The following is a 27,032-nucleotide window of genomic DNA, read 5'->3' on the forward strand; positions in this document are numbered from 1 at the left end:
ATTAAATGCATGGTCGACATTTTTTTTGTGTGGCTCGGGTTCAAATCTCCTTTCAAGCATTTTCTGTTGTTTTTAAGTGTTTTTAAAAATTTTTAATTAATGTGTTTAATTAATAATTTTTTATTTATATAGATAAAATAATAAATATGTAATTATATAATGAAAATATGTATTTTCACTATATATATATATATGCTAAATATATTTTATTTTAAAACATCAACTAATTTTTATATATATGTTTTCTTATATATATTTTTATATGTCAAATATTTATTTTTTCATCTTCATTGTAGGTATGATAAATTATAATATTATAAAATAAAATAATTATTTCAAATATCATTATTTTTTAAGTATAATATTTATATATGAAATATTTATTTTCCCAAATAAGTGTGAGAAATTTTATTATATATTTTGTAGTGTAATATTAAACAATTATATATGATTTTTAAAGATATTAGCTATGTAGAATAAATTTTAAATTTTTATACAATCGTATAAAATTTATATATAAAAATATACCAAGTAAAATATTTTATAAAATTTATTTAATCTATGTGATGGGAAATTTTATTATATATTTTTATATGCGTATTAAATAAAATTCTAAAATTTTATATAATCTAATATAAAATTTTATATACAAAAACATATTTAAGGAAAATTTATATTATACCTGAGCTCAATTCAAATCGAATTCTACATTAAAAAAAATTCCATTTCCAAACAAAATTACCATAAAATATCGAATTTGAAAGAAAGGGTCGATAAAAACAGGTGTTCCACAAGGCAGAAATGAAGCAACTCTGATTCCATGATGTTAGAATTAAGTGACCCAAAATTCTTATTTAAATAAAATACGATGGAAAATAAAATAAAAGTAAAATCCATATAGAACTAGACTTCTTTTATTTTATTTTAGAATAAGGTTTTTAAACCTTATTAAACTCCATCTATTTTATATTGATTAGGATAAGGTGTTTCAATCCTACTAGAATATGGCTTTGCAAGCCTATAAATAGACATAGTCTATTCCTCTTGTATTTGAGTAAAAATTTTTCGACATAGTGAATTTTCTTCTCCTCTGCCCGTGGTTTTTTTTCCGAAAGGGTTTCCACGTAAAATTTATGTGTTCTTTATTTTTATTTATTTTATTCTATTTTATTTTTCACAAATTGGTATCAGAGCTTCTGGGTTATTCATCTCGATCACGGTAATGGCGTCTTTGAAGTATGAAATTCCGCTGTTGGATCGCAACACCGATTTGCGTTGTGGCAAATTAAGATGCAAGCGTTCTTGCAGATGGATCTAGAGGATGCCCTGCTAGGATAGATAAGATGCCTTCGACATTAACAGATGAAGAGAAGAAGCGTAAGGATCGAAAGGCATTAACACAATTACATCGCATTTGTCCAACGAAATTTTGCGAGGATGTGATGAAAGAGAAAACCGCCATTGCATTATGGAAGAGGCTAGAACAAATATGTATGTCGAAAACTCTAACAAGCAAGTTGCATATGAAGCGGCGTCTTTATGCTCATCGTTTGGAGGAAGGTGCGTCGACACGAACACTTAACGGTGTTTAAAGAAATTCTCTCAAACTTGGAGGCCATGGAGGTTCGATATGATAAGGAAGATCTAGGGTTGATTCTACTTTGTTCGTTGCCCGTCTTATTCAACCTTTAGAGACACGATTTTATATAGCCATGAGTCTCTCACAGTTGATGAGGTTTATGATTCTTTAACCTCGTATGATAAGATGAAGCATCTTGTGGTTAAACCCAACTCTCGGGGAGAGGGTCTCATTGTTCGTGGGAGACAAGACCGGAATGTTGATGATGATCGTGGTAGAACACAGAGCGGAATCCTCGTGGTAAATCTAAGGGTAGATCGAAATCTTCAAGCAGAGGTAAAACTTGCAACTTCGCAAGAAGAAAGGGCACATTAAATCTGAGTGCTATAAGCTACAAAATAAGATTAAAAGGGAGGTGCGAATCAAAAGGAAAACAGCCGGAAAATTCGGTGAAGGCGATGTTGTAGAAGACTACAATGATGGTGAACTTCTAGTTGCTTCATCAATGATTCTAAAGTAAGCGAGGAGTGGATACTTGATTCAGGCTGCACCTTCCACATGAGTCCCAATCGGGATTGGTTTACAACTTATGAAACAGTATCTGAAGGTGTTGTTTTGATGGGAAATAATGCTTCATGTAAAATCGCAGGTGTTGGAACAATTAAAGTTAAGATGTTTGATGGAGTTGTCGAACACTTAGTGACGTGCGGCATGTTCGAATTGAAAAGAAATTTAATTTCGTTGAGTACTCTTGATTCAAAAGTGCAGATACAAACTGAAAGTGGGGTTTTAAAGATTTCAAAGGGTCCCTTGTTGTGATGAAAGGGCAAAGAAAGATTGCCAAGTTATATGTTTTTCAGGGTTCTACTGTTACTGGTGATGCAGCTGTCGCTTCCTCTTCCTTGTCAGATGATGATATTACTAAACTTTGGCATATGCGCCTAGGGCATATGAGTGAGAATGGCATGGCGAATTAAGCAAAGAGGACTTCTTAATGGGCAAGGAATTTGCAAACCGAATTTCTGTGAGCCGTGTGTTTTGGGAAGCAAAGAGAGTTCGATTCACTAGAGGAATCCATAACACGAAGGAAACGTTGGAGTATATCCATTACGATCTGTGGGGGCCGTCGAGTGCCTTCGAGAGGTGGAGCTAATTATATGCTAACCTTTATTGATGATTTTTCCGAAAAGTTTGGGCGTTCTTCACGAAGCGAAAAGCGATGTGTTTTCCACATTTAAGTCTTGGAAAATTATGATTGAAAAGCAGATGGGAAAAGCAGATAAAATACCTCCATGCAGACAATGGCTTAGAGTTACATTACGATGAGTTTAATAGATTGTGCAAGTCGAAGGATCATGAGACACTTGACGATTCGTCATACTCCACAACAAAGCGGCGTTGCGAGCGAATGAACGAAGCGATCATGGAGAAGGTTCGATGTATGTTGTCAAATGCCAACTTACGAAGTCATTTTGGGCGAAATGACCTCATCGCATGTTTTTGATCAACCGATCTCCATCCGTTGCCATTGAGAAAAAGACTCCACAAGAGGTATGGTGCGGTAATCCCGCTAATTATTACGATTTAAAGATTTTTGGGTGTCTGCGTATGCTCATGTTGATAATGGAAAATTGGAACCGAGATCCATTAAATGCGTTTTCTTGGTTATAAAGTGGTGTAAAAGGCTATAAGTTATGGTGTCTGAAAATAGAAAAGTTGTGATTAGCGAGATGTTGTTTTTGATGAAGCGCTATGCTACCTAACTTATCTCTTAAAGACTCTTCCAATAAAGAAAACCAAAAGCGGTGGAGCATCGATTAATACGAATCAACTCCTCAAGCCGGTATAAAAATTGAGAATAGAGTTGCTTCTTCACCGCAATACTCTATCGCCAAAAACAGGACAAGAAGAGAAATTAAACCTCCAAAGAAGTATGCCGAGGTTGATCTAGTTGCTTATGCTTTAAATGTGGTGAAGATATAGATGCGAATCAAGAGCCATTTAATTATTTCGAGGCGATTAGTTGTGAAGACTCGAAAAGTGGATGTTTGCTATGCAAGAGGAGATGGAATCACTTCACAAAAAGAACATGGGATCTTGTAAAACTTCCTAAAGGTAAAAAGGCATTCGTTGTAAATGGGTGTTTAAAAAGAAAGAAGGACTCAGGAGTTGAAGAACCGGATATAAAGCAAGGCTTGTTGCAAAGGGTTACTGATCAAATTCCGAGTGGACTTCACAGATGTGTTCTCTCCGGTTGTTAAGCATAGTTCGATTCGAGCTTTGCTTGGTATTGTGGCCATGCATGATTTGGAGCTTGAGCGGTTAGATGTAAAAGCGCATTTTGCATGGAGAACTTGAGGAAGATATTTACATGCAACAACCGGAGGGTTTTATAGTCTCGAAAAAGAGGACTATGTTTGCTTCTTTGAAAAAGTCCCTTTACGGTTTGAAAGCAGATCACCAAGACAGTGGTACAAGAGGTTTGATTCTTTTATGACTTCTCATGATTTCAAAAGAAGTAGTTTTGATGAGTTGTGTCTACTTTAAGAAAAAGCATTGATGGTTCTTTTGTGTATCTACTTCTTTATGTTGATGACATGTTGATAGCGACAAAAGATAAAGAGAGATAAGAAAGGTTAAAGCCCAACTAAGTGAAGAATTTGAGATGAAAGATTTAGGACCAGCAAAGAAGATACTTGGTATGGAGATTCTCGGAGATAGAAAAGCAAGTAAATTGTACCTAAGTCGGAAGGGTACATTGAGAAAGTTCTTTGCGAGTTCAATATGCAGAGTGCTAAGCTCGTTAGTACTCCTTTAGCGACCCATTTCGGACTTTCATCGGCCTTATCTCCTCAATCGGATAATGAGATTGAGTACATGTCACATGTTCCATACTCTAGTGCGATGAGGATCTCTCATGTATGCTATGGTTTGTTCACGCCCGATTTATCATATGCGATCGGTGCGATTAGCGATACATGGCGAATCTGGTAAAGAACATTGGAAAGCGATTCGGTGGATTTTAAGATACTTACGAGGCACTACTAATGTTTGCTTACAGTTTGGAAGAACTAAAGATGGAGTTATAGGGTATGTTGATGCTGATTTTCTTTGGAGACCTTGATAGAAGAAGATCTCTCACGAGTTACGTCTTTACAATCGGAGGTTGTGCAATTAGTTGGAAAGCCACTTTGCAAACTACGATCGCTTTGTCTACCACTGAAAGTGAGTACATGGCGATTCTTGAGGCTTGTAAAGAAGCTATTTGGTTGAAGGACTATTTAGTGAACTCAATGAAGACCTTCAAATCAGCCACGATATTTTGTGACGATCAGTGCCATCTTTCTTACAAAAGATCAAATGTTTCATGAGAGAACAAAACACATTGATATTCGGTATCATTTTGTTCGTGATATTATTGCTCGTGGTGATATTGTTGTGAGCAAAATTAGCACTCATGAAAATCCTGCAGATATGATGACTAAGTCACTTCCTATAACCAAGTTTGAGCATTGCTTAGACTTGGTTGGTGTTCATTGTTGAAGTTAAACCCTTAAGGGGTTTTTGGAAGAGGTGAAGAACTTGTTTATTGAAAGTTCGCGGTGAAGAACTTGTTCATTGAGAATTTGTGTCAAGGTGGAGATTGTTAGAATTAAGTGACCCAAAATTCTTATTTAAATAAAATACGATGGAAAATAAAATAAAAGTAAAATCCATATAGAACTAGACTTCTTTTATTTTATTTTAGAATAAGGTTTTAAACCTTATTAAACTCCATCTATTTTATATTGATTAGGATAAGGTGTTTCAATCCTACTAGAATATGGCTTTGCAAGCCTATAAATAGACATAGTCTATTCCTCTTGTATTTGAGTAAAAATTTTTCGACATAGTGAATTTTCTTCTCCTCTGCGTGTGTGTTTTTTTTCCGAAAGGGTTTCCACGTAAAATTTATGTGTTCTTTATTTTTATTTATTTTATTCTATTTTATTTTTCACACATGATAATATAAATTACTACAATTCTTACAAGTTTTCTGTTAGGGTTTATTGAGTCGTATAAGGAGCATATTAGCACATGGAAAAATCCCCCCATAAACCAAGGGGCTAAATGTTACAATCCCAATCCAATGGCATTTTCATGGATTCACTTTGGGTTAGTTGCGCATTTAAAGCAATGATATTTGCATTAGGACCTGAAAGGGTGCATGCAACACTTCCATTGTATGGCAGAAAAAAGAGTGAAAGTTACACTCATTTTTCAATAACCTGTTGTTGAACCACAAGGATAGATATTGGTTTACTGATCTCTGCAGAAACTAACAGGTCCCCAATGGTCCCAAGCTCTGGTAAATCAGTCCATGCTGATAAGCCTTCTATGAGTGGTGAGTCACATTGTGCGTGTCGTCCCACACATATAAGATCAAAGTTTTCATCCAAAATTGACCCAATGAGTGCAGATGTATCTGCTCCATGTCTTACTATCTCTTCCTTGTACAAAACATTACCATTTTCATTGCTTGGGTGTTTAATGTCTCTCAAGCATTCGTCATCCATCATACCCTCCCATCCTGTGATCATATCCTCAGTTTCCTTTAACCTAATAACAGTTAGGAAAACCGAAGGCCATCCTTTCATCCTTCTTGCAATGGAAAGAGCTTCTCTGTCATCCTTCCCGCCCAAGAAAACCACACATATATTATATGTGGATGATTCGTCTATGATCGATGAATTACGACCTCGGTCACGATCGATTAGAATGGCTACTGAACAAGGAGCCTTGTTCATCACTTTAGTATTGAAGTCCCTCAAATCTTTGGAATCAGAGATTAGTTTCCCTTTCCTGTTCCATTTCCTATGAAATGGAAGTATTATTAAAGCTACTAAATTATCAAAGGCAACCCAACAAACGTCTTCATGCATCAATGAGGAAGGTGATATTGCTGTGTAGACGTGCACTTGAGTTGGTTTACTACTTTGGGTCTTAAAGTAATTGAAAACATCGATGATTGGTTGCCAACGACCGCCATCGCTAGAACTCCTTTGGCCTAATTGATGATTAAGAAGGAGAGGACTCGCTCCACCCACTAGTTCTTCCAAGTAAAGCCCGTAAACCGACAAGGGACTACCGGTACTAGGATTTGAAAGTTGAAGTAACTTGATCGCAGACAATGCATCATCTTGTCTATGAGCACAGGCTAGCATTCGGACACCCTCGTTTATGGAAGAGTCCAACACGGTTCTTTTCTGGTAACCTGCGTATGTCTTTGATGGATCATAAAGCTTTCTGGTAAGTATCGGCACAATTGCTGCGAAAATGAATACAATTATTACAGCCCAGGTGAATTCTTGAGTAACGGTGGACTGAAACAAAACAGCATTGGCTTATCAGCAAAAAGAAAATTACAAAAAAAAGAAAAAGGAAAAAAAGTGCTTTAAAAGAATTCCTAGAAGGGAGTACCTGCTTGTCTGCATTGGTTGCAAAAGTACCTAATTCAACAATGCCTTTGGCAGCCAACATCAATGCCAATGCTGTAGCATCCTTACAAGGCACTTTGAAACAAAATGCAGGAATGAACCCACAGGCTACTTTCAGAAAAAAACCGAAAGTTACTGCGAATATTATCCAATAAGGAGGTAGTCTGTTGAGGTTCCATAGATTTGATCGGTATCCGCAATAAGTCGACATAAGTGGCAGCATCCAACCTGATACAATAGTGTCTAGTTTTTCTATCAGAGTTGAAGCTAAGGGATGTCCTGTTGGTACTGTCAAGCCTAGTATAAAAGGACCATACATGTATTGAAGTCCAACATTTTCACCAACTATTGCAACAACTAGTAATGCTATAACAACAAAGAAAATGTAAGCATCTTTGACAGGCTTTCCTTCAGGAGTTTTTCTGATGATCCAGTATAACATTTGTTGTAAAACCGTTAGGATAAACACGATAAGGACGGCAACGAGGAACAGAGACTTGAGAGCTACACGTAACGATGCCAATAACATTATTACCCTGTAGTTACCTATATTTACCATTACTAAACTTACCATGTCACTAATCAATGCTGATGACAATGTAAGGTGTCCCAACTCTGAGTTAATGATCTTGAGTTGCATTAAAAGTATGGCTACCACAGGGAATGAGGTTAGCATTAGTACGCCAGTGAAGAACGAAACCTCGTACTGGGCGCTTTGTGCATCCACCTTGTCCACCACTATGCTTATGTGTCTCCCAACCATAACAGTGACCAGAAGGGGGAATAACATCACCATGGTGCCTATAGTCCATTCCCTTTTACCTGATTTCTTGATTAGATTTACATCCATCTTCACACCAATCAAAAACATGAAAAACAAGTACCCGAACCGTGTCAATGTAGCCAGGACTTTCACCGATTGTTCGGAGAATAAAACTGCCGATATGTCCGGAAAGAATCGACCAAGAACAGTCGGTCCAAGAATTACCCCTGCCTGTCATATTCACAAAACAAAACAAGTACAACATCTTATATATGTAAAAGAAATGAAAATGACACATAAGCTCAGAGGTCAGTACCAGCACTTCAGATATAAGACGAGGCAAATAGAAGCGACCAAGAAAGAAGTGAATGATGGCAGCAAGGGTGAAAATGACAGCTAATTGAAGTTGTAAGAGAATGAGATGATGTCTGAAAATGTCACGAGGTCTCTGGTTAAAAAATCCTTCTGAAATAACTGGAACGAATTTCCAACATGATCCATCGACCCTGTATTCAGGTTTCAAATCATTGAGAGATGAATCACCCATGGTTTGTTTTGGCTTTTGGCCTTGATCAACATTAACCTTTTTGTTTATGCTGGAGGAGGGAAATGTGGAGGATTGAAGAGGGTGGATGAAAAGATACGAAAGATACGAAGAATACGGAGAGTAGGTTTTGAGATGAATGGAGCTTGCTTACGATTTTTCATTAGCCACCACTCACCAACTGTTTTAATTACAATATTTTAGCACTTTCTTTCTCACTTTCCTTTTACATTTTCAGGCAACCAAATATTTGGCTAATACTTAGTCATTGTTCAGCTTTCGATGCATGGCCTACGATTACATCATTATTTAACATATCTTAAGAGGGAAAGAGGCTTTCTGATTAAACCTTTTTTCCCTCACCCAACCTCTTGCTATTGCCCATTCCCTACTCTTTTTTTTTTTTAATTAAATTTCACATTAGCAGCAATTCACATATATTTTGTATTAGTTTTTTGAACTTTTATAAACATATGAAATAATTAATATTATGTCAACGTAATTACATAAAATATTATGCTAATTGTCATGTCAAAATCGTTAAAAAATTAATGATTTAATCAGCATTTTATTAAAAAATAAAACAATTTAACTCTTTTAAAGAAAATAATAATTAAATTTAGTTTTAAAAAAGGAATATTGAAATTTAAATTTCACATTTGACAATTTCTAGGTTTTACTTTTCCAAAAACTTTTCCATTTAGATCCCTTTTAAAATTTATAAAAATTTAAATTAGTAAAAGTAAAATTATATTTTGGCTTTCTTAAAAATGATAAAATTTTGATTTAATCCTTTAAAAATTATAAAGATATAGATATTAAAATGGTGAAATTACATTTTACTATCGTAAAAATATACAATTTAATTTCAACTTTTTTCACCCTTGATTTAATCTTTAGATCAACTTTTTTTCATTAATTTCATCAAATAATCCAACTATCTTATTTAATTAAAATATGTATTTGATGTGACATTTTATATTATTGGACAAAGATTAAGCACATTTAAAATAGACTAAAAATGTAGAATATTTGTTTAACCATAAAAAAACATCAAAATATATACGATTAATCGAATATACTTTTTGAAAAGCAAAAGAATCAAATTGTGAAAAGTTTCAGCCAATGAAGTCTTAAGTAATCTGCCTATTTTGTTTTTAATTACAGGAGAAGGGTAAAAGCCTAACAGCAACGCAACTAACGTGACTTGAACTCAAGTCACATTTGCAACGGTGAACATCCTGATTATCAAGCCAACACACGGAGTTCTGGCCGATCTAATTTTAGTCAATGAATAAAGTCATTTGTCATAACAAGTAGTTATCGAGACTCAACCACTTGTTAAAAAGGACCTTGAGCAATTGAGGTTACAAAATAAATTAGGTAGGCTAGTTTACTATAGACTTGATTATGGCCAAGCCACCGGCATAAAAAATGATAGGGTTTAGACAAAAATATAAGCTCAAAAAATGAGTTTGGATAAAAAATAAGACTCGTTTTCTAAACAAGTTAGGCCTCAAGTAGGATTTTTTTGCTTGAGCCCGTCCTAACCCGAATCAGCTGTTTGTTGCCATTTCGTTGTTGTTTTACTACTATTTCACTATTATATTACTACTATTTTGCTATTATTGTTCGGATATTGTACAACTCTTATTTTACTATTAATTTTGCTACTATTTTAGAAGCACTTGTTTGCTAAGTTGAAGCTATCTTGGTGTTATTTTGAGTATAATTTTTTAAAAAATATATTTTCAATTTGTTGGGAAACATTAATTTTATTGTTTTAGTTATTTCATATATTATATTTTTTAAATTTTTTTATATAAAAAATAATCTTAACAAAATTAATACGGGCAAACCAAGTCGAACTCAAGTTTAGCATTTTTAATCTGAGTTGAACTTGAGTAGAATTTTAAACTTATTTTCCGGGTTGAACTTGAACCTAAAAACTAACTTAAAATTTTATATCGATCCAGCCAAATGCGGCTCATGATTAGTTCTAGCTTACTACTATGTTCAAAAAACCAATGAGAATGCTAGATATAAATACCCAACTATATCTTCATCCTGCATATCTACACTCTTTGAAGATTTATCATCTCAAACTAGCTTGATTTCCTATTCAATCTTCACCCATTGCCGACGTATTACTTGTTAGTACGTATAAGAAGCTTGAAATGGTTATCAATGGCCGTTGTAGCTTTTAACAAGTAATCTGACTAAGGTTTTTTCTTCATGGAAGCTCTTGGCATTGTCCATGGAGATTGGGGATAAGAGAAAGCTAGCTTATTACTTGTTAGTTGTGATTGAAATTTTCACAAATTTTATTGTAGAAATATTATATACATATAACACAACCACATATATTTCATATGCATACATTAGTACTTAATTGAAAAAAAAATCCAGAACTTATGCATGAATTAAAATTTTTTTTGTATTAGAAATTAAAACCACATGTAGCACAACCAGACCATGAGCTTGGACCGGGCTTTACGCCGAGCAATATCTCATACGCAAACGTTACTTACAACATACGACAAAAAAAAATGGTTGACTTTCGAGTTTAACCGCGTATGGCTCATAGATCTTCATCTTCATAGTAAAACAAAAAAACCGAACAAATAGTTAATCATTATCCACCAATCATACCTCGCCACGTTTCCATCAATGACCTTAGTCGTTCCTTTGTTAAAGGCTCCCTCCCTCCCGTCATGAATCTCTGCTACGTTCAAAACAGGAAAAGAGAAAAGAAGATTATTTTTGATAGAATTTGAAGATGGGGAATGCTCTGAGATTGTTGTATAGCCATTGCTGCAAGCCAACCACAGCTGGTGACTCCCGAGGCAAGGATGGAGTTTCAGCTCTTTCCCATGATCTCTTCCAATTTGATATCACCTCTCAGGTATCTTTTTTTCTCTCATGTTTTTCATTACCTTAAAAGTGAATTTTAATGGTTTAGGGTGATGAACCCATAATTGAGATATGACTCAGCCTAATTGGCTAAAAAATAAAATCTGGGTTAGTTTGATTTTCATCATTCACCTTTATTTGTATTTCCAAATTTTGTTTTTAGGTTCCTGAAGGGCTAAGTTATCACGTCGTTTCATCCAAGAAAGCTCAGGCTAACTGGTAAGTAATTTAACAGTATTATTTACGAACAATTTTGAACAATTACGATGTGGCTCTGGTCTGTCTGAAAAGGTATAGAAAGCTATTAGATGCTTGGAGAGAAGCAAAACCACCACCAAAAACACCTGAGGAAGCTTCAAGCCTTGTCATTCAGACATTGAAGAGACACCAAAAGGCAGATGTTAAGGTAGAATGATGCAGCAAACACCATTAAATCTTACAAGTCCAATTAGTTTAAAATTGGGAAATGAATCCATTGTTTGTTCTTTTTTAACTGTTTTTAGGGATTATTAGCGTACTATGGTCTTCCTCAGCAGTCTTCTGCCAGCGCCACAACATCATTGCCTCAAGGAGTTAAGTTTGAATTGCAGACTTTACCAGTAAGTATTCTGTCTTTCTTGAAACTTCAAGTCTTTGTTTCTCAGCAATATAGCTTCAAACTAACTTTCTCTTTGATTAAATTAGGTGGACACCAAAGCAGTACCTGATGGAGATACCATAACAGTGTATGTAAGTACTACAGATCCCAGGGAATCATTGAATGTACCTCGAGATGTCCAATCGGCAGCTGATCAAAGATCGAGAGCCCGTGCTGCCAAGAACTACACAAAAGCTGATGAGCTTCACAAGAAAATTATTGATTCAGGATACAGGTTCAAACTCTTTAATCTCCCATAGACGATCAGATTCAGTTGAGTGATTCATATATAATGGTAACTAATAATCCATCTTCTTTAACAATTCCAGGGTCTTAAATCTTCAGAATCAAGAGATCCTTGCTCGAAAGTATCGAATCCGGCTAAGGTAACATTAGTCCATTCTTGAAAGTCTATCTTCCATCAGCTAAATATCATGACAGTGCAATGAAACAGGGGAATCGATGCACCAGAGAGTTCAATGCCATACGGTAAAGAAGCAAAAGAAGAGTTGGTTAAGCTTGTTCAGGGTAAATGTTTACGAGTTCTTGTCTATGATGAAGACCAATATGGCCGCTGTGTTGGTGATATATACTGCGATGGCAAATTTGTTCAGGTTTTTTTCTTCATATATAACATTCTTCTCCCGGTTTACCTCATAAGAACAAGTTCAGATTTTTCTAATAATCTTGTTTCCAAACAGGAAGTAATGCTTAAAAAGGGGCTCGCATGGCATTACTCAGCTTACGACCAACGCGTAGAGCTTGCAACTGTAAGTAACCAACTGTAACAATCCAGGGTTTCAGATGTCTTCCCACGTCGAAATTCAGCTATCAATGTCACCACCAGTTTTTGTTTACATTAAAGGTATCGTTTTCTTTAAGTACCTACCTGCCTCTTAAGGATTCAAAGAGAGTCCTTGCCCATATAGGTGCTTACAGAGGACGGTACATTGACGGCGTGAGAGAGACGTCTTGAGACCCGGTTGTTAAACCATTTCTGCCTGTTAAAATCATAGTCTGTGAATTCTGAACATCATGTATTTGTATAAAAACTAGTGGGAAAAACAGGCTCGAGCGAAGAGAGTTGGTTTATGGGCTACATCAAATCCTGAGAAGCCATGGGAATGGAGGAAAGACAAACGACAAGGCAGATGACACAGTCCCTCCCTCGTAGAAGAGGTGACCATCTATCTAAACCAGCATAAAGAAATAAAGGGTTACCCTAATTAATTTGTTGCAAATTGTAAAAAATTTGATCAAACATTAAACAAAGTGTTCTAACTTTATATCAATTTTTTTTTTATTTTATGAATATGATTCTTACAAATCTATGATACTCTTCTGCATCAATAGGTGAAGTTCATCTAATAGAAATACTTAAACAAACATCTAAAAGCCAACAACCTGTGATCTCAATAGCAAAATATAAAAACACTTTGTGAAATAAAGATGTTAAAGAAATGACAAAAAAAATAGGGGATCATCTCTCCATTGGCAAGGAAATGCAGCTAGTTAAAGAGGCATGACTTAGAATACATTGCAGAAGGTAAAACGGATAGAGTAGCTTGGTATTCAACACTGTATACGTTCCTGATACTGTAAGATCTGCAATTATATTCAATATTATCGGTATTAATCAAAAAAAGGATTACTATTTCATGCACAAGAAACTTCGGGAACTAATATGTATATAACATATGGCATTTTGGAAAAATCTGCAAATTCGTAATGCAGAGGTAAAGAAGCATATTAACAATCAATAAACAACTTACATATTTGTGGATGATTTTAAAACGAATACAGGTCAAAACTTATTCTGCATCATCCCTCAATTCATCAGAATCGGAGTCACTAGCATTATAACCTGAAGGAAACCGAAGAAATATCGTTTTAGAAAGCAGAAACAACCCTACTTTCACAAAAGCACACACACAGAGAGTACCTGGATGCTTATCACTAACTTTCCATACTGAAGATCTGCTCCTTGAAGCTTTACTAATCCAAGCACGCCCCTAATTTCAGAAGAAACGATTAGCGAGCTAATACCGTCATGATTCCGGAGTTCACAACAAGTGCACAATACATGAAAGTATCCGAACAATAAAGCATCATAAATGTCAGCAAGGAAGAGTAGTCTATTAGCAAATTAAACATTTGAAAACACCATGGAGACCTTTCAGGTATCATTAAGCACCAATAGAGAAACAAATTCAGTAACATGAAGCACCTTTTTCTTGTAGAGAAATGCAAGAGGTTTGATAGAGGGTCAGTAAAGTTTCGGATTTCAATGAGTGAAAATAGTTTATCAATAGAAGAAATATAAAAAACATAGAGAGATTTATGATACATTTGAGACCGTTAGTAATCACACATCATAAAACTAAAGAGTCCCAATAAATCATACAGGCAAGAAAAACAACAAAAAAATGAAAAATGAATCAAATTAGCCCTTTTAAAGCATGTGTAAGACAATTGCTATATCACAAAAGAACTAAATCCATGAAAAGTTTCAAGAAAACAAAGAACAGCAAGGAAAAAAATTACCAACATGAAAAGCAACAAAATGCATCAGATTACCCCTTTTTTAAGCATTTACAACTACAAGAACCATAAAAGTTGATTCCATAAACCAAATTTAATAATAATAAAAAGATAGGACCTTTTGAACATCTTTAGGAACACCATAGCCATTGCAATACATCTGTCCAACAAGGACTTGCATGTTGGTATCACCAGCCTTGGCCTCCTTAAGAGCCTCTTGAAACCATCCCTTTACCAACTCGGAAACCACCTGAGCCAGCGGAATCCGGTCGTCGTTACCCCAGGTATCCATTGCTTTCAGCTTGACTCGCGCTGAGTTGACTCGCACCCCACTTGGCCCCGCCTTTTCGCGGCAAGAAACTCTGTTTCTCGATGCGGGTTTTACGTGTTTTGCTCTATGAAGTTTGTCTGATGTTACTGCTTTTGCAAAGTCTTGCCCTTTCGTCGTACAAACAATTGATTTTCCCATAAAACAATGTAAACAATGTTTCAAACACAGAGTTCCCTTTCTCTTTTCAAAAAAGAATAAAAAAAATCTAAATTCAGATAGTTTTTAGAACAAAAAATCAAGGAATTGAGGAATAGAGAGGATAGAAGAAATGGGTTTACTTTTTTTAGCGCTTTTGTTTTGGATTATTTGGTGCTTTCTTTTTCCTCATCTGGTTTTCAAGGTGACTATTTCCATGAGAAACGTACCAAAGAATTTTAGATCTTTCACTTTTCCAAAAGTTAAAATTTTACAAAAGGTGCCTGTAATATGCATTTTTGACAGATTTAATCCCTTAACTATAATTATAAGTTCAATCTTTTTCAGTAGGTTTTGTCAAATAATTTTCCCCCACTTATATTTCCAAACATGTTGCTATTTTTGTAAAGTTAGCCAAATATTACACATTTTCCCTTTTAATATATTAAAATTTGTCTAATTATACAAAAAGGTAAAGTACTTTATGTTATGTCATTACATGTTAAAGAAAATGCCACATCAAATTATTTGATGGAATTAACAAAAATTTGCTCATAAATGAGAATATACATTTCAAAAAATAAAGGGATTAAATTTCTAATAGCAGAAGGAATTGAAATATCAAATTATAGAAGATGACTAAATTGGAAACAAATGCATAGTATAAGGACTTTATATAGAATTTGACCTTTCCAAAATGTCATTTTTAAAATGTGCTCAAATATCCTTCTAATAAATAAAAATGAAACTTCTCATTATAAATAATTAAAATTTAAGTCGTATTATTCTTTTTCTTTAGGAAGATAAATATTTGGTTAAAACTTGACAATTTTAAAATGTTTGAAATTTTTATGCCCTTTGATAATAATAATATGAGAAAAAATTATTATATATATATATATATATATATATATATATATATATATATTACAATAGTTAGACGTAAAATAAAAAATATTTCGTATGGATTTAAACTTCAAATTAGAAAGATGAATAATAACTATTGTAAAAATAAGTCTTCTTTAAAAATAAGCGAAATTTTTCTCACTTTATGCTAAATATAAGTAATAGGAATGACTAAATAGTACCAATTGAATTAACTAACAAATGGTTAGGTGTAATGGTAAGCTATATTGCACTCTCAAGAGAAGGACTTAAGTTCAAACCTTGAAGATGATATTTTTGGGAGGGACAACTACGAATACTAAATATAAATCATAAAACGAACATAAGAAATATCAAATATTGTGGATTATTTTAAACAATGTCAAATTTTAAATGGCTAGCAATAAATACAAAATATTTGGAATAAATTATATTATTAAATATAATTTTTTAAAATAAATATTATATAAAAAGTTAATTAATTTAAATCATTTTATATTAATTCTCTTAAATTAATCATGAAATTTTGATACTCTGCCTTCTACATGAGATAAATTTTCATTTGATGCATTCCTGAATTATCCACGTCTTCATAACTTCATCAATTCTCAATAATGCTTGGAATAAATTAGAAAAACAATGAAAAATAGAGGAAAAAAACAAATGAAACATATTTAAAAAATTAAAGTATTAATAATTGAATTTTTTCAATAATTTATTTAAAAAGAACCTAAATTTATAATGGTATCACTTTTATCTATGATCTATTATTGATATATTTAAAATTTTATTATAAAGGGTTTTAATATTAATTCAACTATATTTAATTATTTTAAAATAAACAAAAATAATAATTTTATATAAAAGTAATTTAATTTAAAATTTTAATTATATCATTTACACATGAAAATATTGTATATGATAATGCAATTTTGAATTAAAATGCATTTTATTAATTTTGTTTATTTTTATATAAATGATATAATAAAAAGAAAATTTTTGGTATATTATTAACAATAAGTAGGTTGGAGTGATGACAAGTGAATGTAGGATATTTGTAATAAATAAAATGAGTGTAAGATATAATAAAAATAATATATATATATATATATAAAGACATGCAGTAATTTTTAACTCACACTTGTGGAATTAAAAATTGTAGTATGAATATACCAAATACCAACCCTTATAATAAATAATAGTAATAAAAAGACACAACTTACCGAACTTAAACAATAAAAACAACTTTGTAAAATAAATAAATGACCGGTTTAACGTCATTCTATTAAGAATAAATATACATCGTTAAAATTTTATTAAGAAAAACCTGCAAAATAAAATTTTAATAAAGGAAAAGAGTACATAATATTTTTTTTTATTTTATTGTTAGTTATCTTGTTAAAAGTTTTTATCGGGAAAATCTAATGAGAAAATAAAAAAATACTTTAATTTTTGTAGGGTTAGGTTTGAATTACCCTACTTAATATATAGGTTAGGTTTAAATAATATGTCAAGTTTTTAATTCAATATAAATAAAACTTAAATAAAGATAATATATAAAATTCTCTATCTAGATTTAGGTCTAAATTTAGGCATGGACAATTCTAAAATATGAGACATAGAATTTTTTACCACCCACGTAGTAGAGAGGGTAACATGCTTACACTTAATTAACATTGTGTTATATGAACTTGTTCATTTTTCTAATTTAGTATTTGAAGTTTTTCACTAACTTAATATTTTTTTTTCTTTGAATAACTCCTGCTCTTTATTAAAATAATAAAAAAAACAAAACAACATTCAATTAGACCTGCTTATGAGCTAGGCCGTCTAGTTTACTCGAAAAGTGAGAGGATTTTGGTAAAAATATAAGTTTGAGAAATAAATTTGAGCAAAATAATAAAGCCTGCTTAAAAAATGAGCCAAGCCTCGGGTAAGAATTTTTTAGCCCGGCCCCGGCTTGAATATGTAAAAAATAACTGCATTTTTTTTTGCTGTTTTTTTACTTTTTTCTATTTTTTACTATTTTACTATTATTTCACTTATGTTAATTTTTTTAAATTTATTTTCAATTTTTTAGAAATATTTATTCAAATATTTTAGTGTTTTTGATGTATTATATTTTTTAAAAGAAATTATATAAAAATAATATAAAAATTAATACAAGTTGAAACCGAATTTTAATATTTTTATCCAAGCCAAATTTGAACAAAAATTTAAACTCATTTTTTGAACTGAACTAAATCCAAACTTAACAAACAAGACTAAAATTTTAATTAAACTCAACTCAAACTCGACCCAGCCCATAATCACCTCTATACCCAACCATCAACTACAGCAGCTAAAGAGGAGCATTAAAACAGAGACCCAAACCACCCACCTATTCAAAACAGGCAAACAAACACAAAACCACCAAAATAATACATTCATTTAAATTAACAACAAATAAATTTAGCAACCATCATATAAAATGGTTTGAATTTTTTAACGTTATAAAAGTGTGATGATTTGTTAATTTTATTTTAAAACGTTTACTTGCACATAATAATACATTCATTTAAAACATGTGTTGAGCATATTAGTAAAATATATTATATTTAAAAAAATTGTAGATTCAAATATTAGAATTACCATTATTAAAACAATAATTATAAACTCTCAATTAGAGTTATTCATGAGCTTAGCCAAATAAAATTTTAGGTTCATTTTTAATCTCGAGCCCGACCTAAAAATGGGATTAAAATTTTCCCAAACCCGCCCATTTGTATTAAAATTTTTATACTATTTTTATGTAAAAATAAATTTTAAAAATTAAATATACTAAAAAACATTAAAATACATATTTCCGACAAATGGAAGAAAATAAAAAATATCTGAATAACATTAAGATAAGTGTAGTTTAGTAAGAAAATACTTTTAAAATAGTAGTAAAATTAATAAAAAAATAATAGTTATATAATATCCAAATAATGTCACAAAATAGTAGCAATATAATAACAAAATGATAGCAAAACAATGAAAAACAGTGGCAAAATAGTAAAAAAATAGCAGCCATTTTTTTTTTTGCAAAGTAAGGTCGGGCTTGAGGTAAAAAAAAAAAAAACTTACCCAAAGCCTAACCCATTAGGAAAGCAGACATTTTTTTTATACAAAACTATTTTTCAAGCTTATATTTTAGTCCAAATCCTCCTGCTCTTCAAACGCACCTTCAAACCGAGCTGAGCCATAGACAAATCTACTCAATATAGACCACAAAACAGAAAAAAAAAATACATGACAGTGATAATCTTATAATTAAATTTAATTTCATAAATCCAGATGATCAATTTCGTAAAAAAGAAATACACAAAATACTCGTGGGATCCATCACACCGTAGGCGTGATAAGATCAAAAGGATGAAGCTTTAAACAATAATAATAATAATAATAATAATAATAATAATAATAATCTCAAAACTAATAACTAAAGTGGTTTCTAGACATGTTTATGAGTTAGGCTCGAATGCCTGTTTAAAATTTGAGAGGATTTAATTAAAAATATTAGATTTGAAAAATGGGTATGAATAAAAAAAAAATTGGCCTGTTTAAAATATGGGTTAGACTCGGGCTTGAACATTCAAGGCCCCGAGCTTGGTCCAGCCCGTTTTAAGTTTATAATATTTTATATTATGTTATTTTAATATATTATGTAATTTAATACACATTAAAAACACTAAATATATAATACTACTTTAATGTAAACATTAAATTAATGTTAAGATGATTATATAAAAAATATTAAATATTGAAATAAAATAAATATTTTTAAAAAAAATTAAAAATGATATGATGGACCTAAAATGAGCTTGGATTAACCTTTTACAAATATGGGTGAATTTGAGTAAAATTTTATGCCTAAATATTGGGCCGGGCCAAGCTTGAGTAAGTATAAAGTATATTAATATCATATTTAGACCTGAACTGAACCCGACTCGACCCATGAACACCCCTAGCCGTTTCCTTCTAATTTATAAAGATATTTTTATCTTTTAGGATTTTTTTTAAACCAAAAAAGAAAATCTTAAAAGCTACTAATATTTTTTTTTCCATGCAGGCCTAGATAATGGGTGTGTTAATAAAACTAAGTGAATTAGCATCACGAGTTAAATACCCAATAATAAATGGTTTTAAATATAATTATTTTTTTACTCTCCTATCTTAAGAATTACTGTTCATAAGTTTTCTTCACCCGAATTTTGTTTCTTTTAAACAAAAATTTAATTTGCTTTTTCCCCCTCTTTAATAAGTTTTCTTCACTTTCATTCGAAACTTGGATTATCCAAAGGTATGCTTTTATTCACCCATTTTCAACTTGTTAATTAGATTCTAAGATTTTACGCTTGGAATGTAATTTTTCATTTCAAAAGCCTTGTTTTCCACGTTAAAGAGGTCAAATTCATGAAAGAAAACAGCTTTATGGGTACTTTTTTTTTTTTTTTTTTGTTTATGTATATATGTCATGCCAATTTTGCCTTGTTTCCCATATTTAAAAGAAATTCATTTTCCAGGAAAACGAAATAAAGGTTACAACTTCCCAGTGTTTCTCTTTATGAGTTTCCAGTTTAGTTTGTGAATAGATTCAGAAACATGGCGAGTGATGAAATGATTAAGGTTGTCGGGGATCGGTTCTGTGTCCCTTACACAATGGAACTCCTCGTCAAGAAGAAAATACAATCATTTTCCAATTCACACTACGATGTCTTCGATACCACTGGAAATATTCTGCTACAAGTCGACGGCGGTATTTGGAACTTGCAGAAGAAAAGGGTTATGAAAGATCCTGCAGGCTTACCTGTCGTCACTCTGCGGGAAAAGGTTGGTATGAATTTGTAATTATTGTTTTAATTGAAATGAGTAATGATGGGAAGATTTTTCAGCAAGCAATATCGTGGAAACAGGAATGGCAAATGCATGAAGGAGAAAGTAGGCATTGTCTGTGCAGTGTGAAACGATCGGGTGGTTTTAATATAAAAAGCAATCTGGATGTTCACTTAGCAAGCCCTTATAAAGATGCTGCCTGTGATTTTCGTGTCACCGGAAGTCTTGCTTCCCTTTCTATCAAAGTCCGGAGAGGCAATTCTATCATTGCTGAGGTATACAATATATGCTCTTTCATTAATGTGGATAATGAATGGATATGGAACATTTTATGATTGATTTGCACTTGGAAAATGCAGGTTACGCACAGTTACACATGGGGAAGCTATAAGGGCAAAGAATGTTTCAAAATAAAAGTTTATCCAGAGGTGGACTATGCTTTCATTGTAGCTTTGCTGGTGATTATGCACGAAAACGACAACGCATAATCTTCCATCCTCAGATTTTCCTGTTTTAACTTTCTCTCTACCTTCTATCAACTTTCTTTCTCTTGTTGTGTAATTATGCTCATCATCATACCATTATAAATATTAGGTTATGTTAGATGATTATAGGTGAATGGTAAAAATATGAAGTTATAAAATCACGATCATAATACAATCCATTATCATTTAAAAGAAACGGTGTATTAGTATTCGTTATTTTCTTTCAATAAAAAAGTCCTAGTCACTCAATTTTTTCAAATTAAATCCTTATTTCATATGTGGCAGCGGCCTTTATACTGGTTGCTGGTTCCAATTTTTTCAACATTTTTTTGTAATTTTATTTTGTTTTCAATTTCAAACCACATTATCGTAGTTTTGTCTCCAGTTTCGTAATTTTTATTTTGTCTAGTCTATTATCTTTGAAGCATATATGGTTTCATTTTTATTTTTAATTTTTAGTCAAATTCTGGTGTGTATAGAGATTTTTCAATATAAGGGTACCATTAAATTTAATAGGAACCGTTCTTAAAGGGTTTTATCATTATAAAGTATAGTAATGATGATAGATTTGAGATAATGAGGATAGGCTATCTAAGATTTAAATCTTTTGTGCATCACTGATGCGGATGTGGTGGATTTCTTGAGATTTTTAGTAGTATTTTCCTGGTTGTTCGGTGTTCATCGTCAATTTGATTTGATGATGGTCAGGCTAGGATGCAAATTTTAACGATTTAATCAAGTTGATACATCTCCAATCTGTTTCTAAATTATTCCAGTGTTGCAGTTACTGTGAATTTGTCCTCTTTTTTGAAATTATTTAAAAGACATGGAATTTATGTATTAATTTGTAGTGATTTATTTATGGTTTGTATTATATGCCATATTTTTGTATTATTATTGTTCATAGTTTCTACTAATAATAGTATTTTCTTAAAAGAAAGAAATGATATATTAGTGTTTTCTCACTAATCCATGCCACCAACTCAATTAAAGTGATAACGTATTTTCATCTGAATTTTTTCTATTAAACTTTTTATTATTAAATTTAACAATTCATCGTTAAATTCTAATATTTTTATTAAGGTAGCATTAATAGCAACGAGTCAATTAATTTTTCTTATATCACATTTTACATTTATCTCTTATATATTTTATTAATAAATAATTTAAATTTTATATAAAATTTAAAAGCTAAAAATTTAAAAAATATTTAAAGTTTAAAAATATAAAAAATTAAATAATTAAATTCACTTTTTTTTTTCTTTTACACAAAAGCATTTTTTTTTATATTTTTCGCTTTAATGACAAATTGGTGCCTAAACACTTTATCCACTTTTCCATATTAGTACCTAAAAAACTGTTAAAGTGGTATTTAAATTACTTTTTTTTCCCTTATATTGGTACCTTTGTCAGTTAATTGTTTGTAGACGATGATCAACAATGATGTGGCTCAATTATTAGGAATGTTCAAATAGTTTGTTTGATTATTACTGGAATCAAATTATCATTAATCAAATTAATTAAAGTTTCAAAACTCTTAATCGTAAATAAAATTAAAATTTTTCAAAAATTATTAACCAAACTAAATTAATTTTAGCCAATTCGATCAGTTAACCCAAACTTATAACAATTTCTTTTTCAAACAAATTTAAAACAAGCCAAAATCAACAAATAACACAACAGCAACACTAAGGGCTAGTTCTGCATTGTTTTTCAAAAGTACTTCTAACTCCAAAAGCACTTCTAGAAGAAAAGTTGTACAAAACAAGCTGCTTTTGGCTGAAATTTTTAGCTTTTTAGAAGTGTTTTTAAAAAGCACTTCTGAAAAGGAGAAGCTAAAATTTTTAGCTTTTCCTCTCCCAAAAGCACTTTTAGTGCTTAATTACTTTTTCACCCCTCTAATAACATAGTACTTTCTCTTTTTTTTCTTGGTACTTAATTACAAATATGTTAAAATCATTAATTAAAAATAAAAAATATTTTTAAAATACTAATTACAAATATTTAATAGTTATATCTAAATATTTAAAATATAGTTCATATATTCTAATTAAATTTTATAAATAATTAATATTTATTGCTTAAAATATTTAAAATTTATATTTTATATATTAAAATATTAACAAGAAGTTATAATAATTTTTTATATTCTTACTAAAATATAATAATATTAACTAATTTAAATATTATTTAAATGCATATTTGTTACTTGATAATAACATGACTAAAATGGACATTTTATTTCTCAAAAGCATTTTTGACAGCAATGCTAAACACTCAAATTTTAAACCAAACTTTTCAAAAGCACTTTTCAAAATTATTACCAAACTAGCCCTAAATTAAAAACATTACATTACATTAAATATATAATAATAAATATTACATTAAAATAATATTCATGACAACACTAAATTAAAAACATAATTAGCGTTCACTCAACGTACATATCAAAGTAATTATTACAATTTTAATGATAGCACAAACACAAGATAGAAGCAAAGCTAACATCAAATTGCAACATCAATCACAAAGTTACACAAAATAAAAGAAAGGTCTGATTTATGATTATATTTCAAAATGAAAAGGAAAAGGAAAAGATATATACGTTGAAAGCTTAAAACAAAAGGTTGTTGAACTTGAAGAGAATGAAGAAGGGAAATGTGGTTAATATATTGGGCTTATAGATATATTATATATGTGGGACTTACATAATATATATATATATATATATATATATATATATGAGCTTACAAACATATAATATGTTATTAATTTAGTTTAATGGGTTAATAATGTTAATTACATGTTTTAGACCGAATTAATTGATAATTAAACTTTCATAAATTTTTAATCGAACCCAATCAAATTAATTTCAGTGGTTAGTTGATTAATCAAACAAATTTGGTTCATTAAGTAATTTAGTTTTAACTAAAGTACACACATACAGATATGCAGAATAAAAAGTCACATAAGCACCGAGCATTCACTAGTGATGATGAATCAATTTTTAATCTCACTTTTTTTAAAAATTTATATATATATATATATATATATTAAACTATTTGATACGATCCACCTCAAAAGATGAGTCGAGTCGTATTTACATTGCCCGATTGTCTACGAGAAAGTATGGTTCAATTAGATGGATATCTAACTAAATCAATGAAATAGGCTCAACTGGGATTAAAAGATCAAAAATAAAATGGCTAATTGGAAAGTGAAAATATTTGGTTATCAAATAAGTGGTAAAAGTTGATTATGTTTTGGATATGGTAAAAGGATGGAAAGAAACCGTTCAAGAAGCAAGCAAGAACCAACACTAATTAGTGTCGACCCAATACTTATATGCTTTTGAAAAGGTTTGTAAATTCGAACAAACCCTCGACCCACTATCAAGAAAGATAGGAACCTCGGTATAGGGTTCGAACGCCACACTTGCGAAAGTGATAAGTTCGGGAAAAGCAAAGAACGGGTTGACGCCACTAGCTTTGTAGCTAAGCCAACAAGCCTTTGAACAAAATTGGAGAAAAGTATTTCTCACCAAATGAGCAGAATTTCATTAAAATGTCCAAACGTCCTTAAAAAATGGCTGGTTACACATATTTATAGGTATAGAAAAACTAGCTGAATAGTCACATCTTAATGTGCTAATTAAAACTGAAATTAAACTCAAGTCTCTTGGAATTCTTGTAACAATTAACTCCATCCTTGAATTCACTTTAATTCAGCTGAATAAATATCTTTGATTGCTTAAAAAATGTCTCTTGAGATGTTCCTTGGCTAGCCGAAAAGACACCAGCTAGTTAATAGTGTTTTGAATGCTTGTTTTAATATTTGAAAGAACAAAATTAGCTGGTAGGTGAAGAGGTTGTTGTCGAATTTAAAAGGGTGTTAAAATGCTCCTTAAAACTCCTTAATTGATGTATGAAACCTCCTTTGTAACAGCCCCTTCCTTTGTAATCGAAAAAAAAAGCACTTGAAAAGTCACTTCCATTAAGTTGTAACAGCCTTGAAATGTAACGGTTGTGAGATAAAGGGGCACCTGCAATCAACACATTAAAATAAACTTTATTAAACACAATTAATCACTAATTAAACTCAATCACATTAAATACTTGACTTCAATAAATGAACTAGAAACAAAGGCATCAATTAATGCAACAACTAGTTTAATTAAAAGAAGCAAAATTAAATAAACTTGAAATCATGCTTCAATAAATTATCCTAGTAACTAGATTAATTAAATAAGCATCTTATTAAATGAAGTTCAATAAAAACTGAAATAAATAAACTAAGATGAGTTGAATTAAAACCAGCAACTCATTTATTAAACTTAAGATGAGTTTATTAAAATTTAAATTCTACTTGCAATAAATTGCAAGTAACGTCTATGGGGTGCATCTATGCATGATTAATGGGTTCGACTTCTTGTTCTTCCCAAACTCGTTCCACGTAGCTTGTCAATATGTCTTTAAATTTCTTAGCTCGTAACCTAGTAATAGACCCTTGTGGCAACTCAATGGATTCGGTAGAGACATCCCGAGCTAAGGTCGTATCATTCCCCATTCTTGAAAGCGACTTGTCCTCAAGTCGGAACCTGCACCAAAAGGAGACAAATCAACAACATTAAAGCTTGCACTAACGTTATACTCACCCGGTAAGTCAAGTCGATATGAATTTTCATTGATCCGTTCAATAACTTGGAATGGACCATCTCCTCATGGTAACAACTTAGATCGTCGTTAAGCTGGAAACCGTTCTTTCTTCATATGAATCCAGACCCAATCACCGGGTTCAAAGATAACCCGTTTTCTTCCTTTTTTCGCCCTTTGAACGTAACTCTCAGTTTGGGCTTCAATATTAGCTCACACTTTTTGATGGAGCTCCTTAACGTATTCGACCTTTTTCTTAGCATCTACATGCACAAAATGATTGTTAGGCAATGGCAATAAATCAAGGGGAGTTAATGGATTAAAGCCATAAACTACTTCAAAGGGAGAAAACTTAGTAGCAATATGGACGAAGCGGTTGTAAGAAAATTCGATGTGAGGTAAACATTCTTCCCATGACTTTAGATTTTTACGGACGATGGCACACAACAAAGTAGTCAATACTCGATTTACCACATCTGTTTGTCCATCCGTTTGAGGATGACAAGTGGTCGAAAATAATAACTTCGTTTTGAGCTTTCCCCACAATGATCTCCAAAAGTGGCTTAAAAACTTTGCATAGCGATCGGACACGATCGTTATTGGAATTCCATGTAAACGAACAACTTCCTTAAAGAAGAGATTAGTTACATGAACAGCATCATCAGTCTTGGCACATGCAATAAAATGAGACATTTTCGAAAATCTATCAACTACCACATATATAGAGTCTTTGCCCGTTTTTATTTTTGGTAATCCAAGGACAAAGTTCATGGATACATCCGTCCAAAGGAATTCAGGTATGGGTAGCGGCATATACAAACGATGAGGTTGAATTTTGGACTTAGCTCGTTTGTAGGTCACACAATGCTCACAGACACGTGCAATATCTCTTCATATTCGCGACCAATAAAAATGTTCTTGTAGAGTTGATAGTGTTTTGCTTATACCAAAGTGTCCCATGAGGCCTCCACTATGCGCCTCTTGCATAAGCAATTCTCGAATGGAGCCTTGTGGTATGCATAACTTGCCTTCCTTAAAAAGGAAGCCCACATACCTATAAAATTTCTCAAAATATCCATTCTCACAAGCAGCAAAGATATTACCAAAGTCATTATCATTAACATACAATTCTTTCAAATAAAAAAAACCCAAGTAGCTTAGAATCAAGATAAGACAATAAAGTGTACCTCCTTGATAGGGCATCAGCCACTACGTTTTCTTTACCTTTCTTAT

At 31.7% G+C, this 27,032-nt stretch overlaps 4 protein-coding genes across 4 annotated transcripts; 2 read left to right on the forward strand and 2 right to left on the reverse strand.

The window, feature by feature from the left end:
- Positions 1 to 5,832: 5,832 nt before the first annotated feature.
- Positions 5,833 to 8,366, reverse strand: LOC108485057 (cation/H(+) antiporter 4-like). Its single transcript, XM_017788916.1, has 3 exons — positions 8,136 to 8,366; positions 7,040 to 8,050; positions 5,833 to 6,942 (listed from the first exon to the last, which is right to left on the reverse strand). The coding sequence occupies exons 1-3, from the start codon at positions 8,364 to 8,366 to the stop codon at positions 5,833 to 5,835; spliced, it is 2,352 nt and encodes a 783-aa protein (XP_017644405.1).
- Positions 8,367 to 10,940: 2,574 nt separating this feature from the next.
- Positions 10,941 to 13,240, forward strand: LOC108484539 (staphylococcal-like nuclease CAN2). Its single transcript, XM_017788360.2, has 9 exons — positions 10,941 to 11,268; positions 11,440 to 11,495; positions 11,568 to 11,682; positions 11,780 to 11,875; positions 11,961 to 12,148; positions 12,243 to 12,299; positions 12,368 to 12,527; positions 12,615 to 12,683; positions 12,970 to 13,240. The coding sequence occupies exons 1-9, from the start codon at positions 11,143 to 11,145 to the stop codon at positions 13,066 to 13,068; spliced, it is 966 nt and encodes a 321-aa protein (XP_017643849.1). The 5' UTR covers positions 10,941 to 11,142; the 3' UTR covers positions 13,069 to 13,240.
- On the reverse strand, positions 13,196 to 15,265 carry LOC108484540 (uncharacterized). The gene is made up of 4 exons (XM_017788361.2): positions 14,573 to 15,265; positions 13,856 to 13,925; positions 13,686 to 13,777; positions 13,196 to 13,518 (listed from the first exon to the last, which is right to left on the reverse strand). Exons 1-3 carry the CDS (start codon positions 14,921 to 14,923, stop codon positions 13,725 to 13,727), a joined length of 474 nt encoding a protein of 157 aa, XP_017643850.1. The 5' UTR covers positions 14,924 to 15,265; the 3' UTR covers positions 13,196 to 13,518; positions 13,686 to 13,724.
- A 4,739-nt stretch (positions 15,266 to 20,004) lies between these two features.
- LOC128293817 (protein LURP-one-related 14-like) lies at positions 20,005 to 21,332 on the forward strand. Its single transcript, XM_053029361.1, has 4 exons — positions 20,005 to 20,129; positions 20,353 to 20,659; positions 20,722 to 20,937; positions 21,022 to 21,332. The coding sequence occupies exons 2-4, from the start codon at positions 20,432 to 20,434 to the stop codon at positions 21,148 to 21,150; spliced, it is 573 nt and encodes a 190-aa protein (XP_052885321.1). The 5' UTR covers positions 20,005 to 20,129; positions 20,353 to 20,431; the 3' UTR covers positions 21,151 to 21,332.
- Positions 21,333 to 27,032: the final 5,700 nt, after the last annotated feature.

Source organism: Gossypium arboreum, chromosome 6, assembly GCF_025698485.1.
Source record: "Gossypium arboreum isolate Shixiya-1 chromosome 6, ASM2569848v2, whole genome shotgun sequence".
In the NCBI taxonomy this organism is placed as follows: Eukaryota; Viridiplantae; Streptophyta; class Magnoliopsida; order Malvales; family Malvaceae; genus Gossypium; species Gossypium arboreum.

Coding starts and splice junctions, on each gene's coding strand:
- LOC108485057 (XM_017788916.1), bottom strand. CDS start 8,366: ATGGGTGATTCATCTCTCAATGATTTGAAACCTGAATACAGGGTCGAT. Junction 8,051..8,135: donor GTCTTATATCTGAAGTGCTG/GTACTGACCTCT, acceptor TGAATATGACAG/GCAGGGGTAATTCTTGGACC. Junction 6,943..7,039: donor CAACCAATGCAGACAAGCAG/GTACTCCCTTCT, acceptor GTTTTGTTTCAG/TCCACCGTTACTCAAGAATT.
- LOC108484539 (XM_017788360.2), top strand. CDS start 11,143: ATGGGGAATGCTCTGAGATTGTTGTATAGCCATTGCTGCAAGCCAACC. Junction 11,269..11,439: donor AATTTGATATCACCTCTCAG/GTATCTTTTTTT, acceptor TTTTGTTTTTAG/GTTCCTGAAGGGCTAAGTTA. Junction 11,683..11,779: donor ACCAAAAGGCAGATGTTAAG/GTAGAATGATGC, acceptor AACTGTTTTTAG/GGATTATTAGCGTACTATGG.
- LOC108484540 (XM_017788361.2), bottom strand. CDS start 14,923: ATGGGAAAATCAATTGTTTGTACGACGAAAGGGCAAGACTTTGCAAAA. Junction 13,926..14,572: donor TTCCTAAAGATGTTCAAAAG/GTCCTATCTTTT, acceptor TTCTGAAATTAG/GGGCGTGCTTGGATTAGTAA. Junction 13,778..13,855: donor AGTTAGTGATAAGCATCCAG/GTACTCTCTGTG, acceptor GGTTTCCTTCAG/GTTATAATGCTAGTGACTCC.
- LOC128293817 (XM_053029361.1), top strand. CDS start 20,432: ATGGCGAGTGATGAAATGATTAAGGTTGTCGGGGATCGGTTCTGTGTC. Junction 20,660..20,721: donor TCGTCACTCTGCGGGAAAAG/GTTGGTATGAAT, acceptor AAGATTTTTCAG/CAAGCAATATCGTGGAAACA. Junction 20,938..21,021: donor GCAATTCTATCATTGCTGAG/GTATACAATATA, acceptor TGGAAAATGCAG/GTTACGCACAGTTACACATG.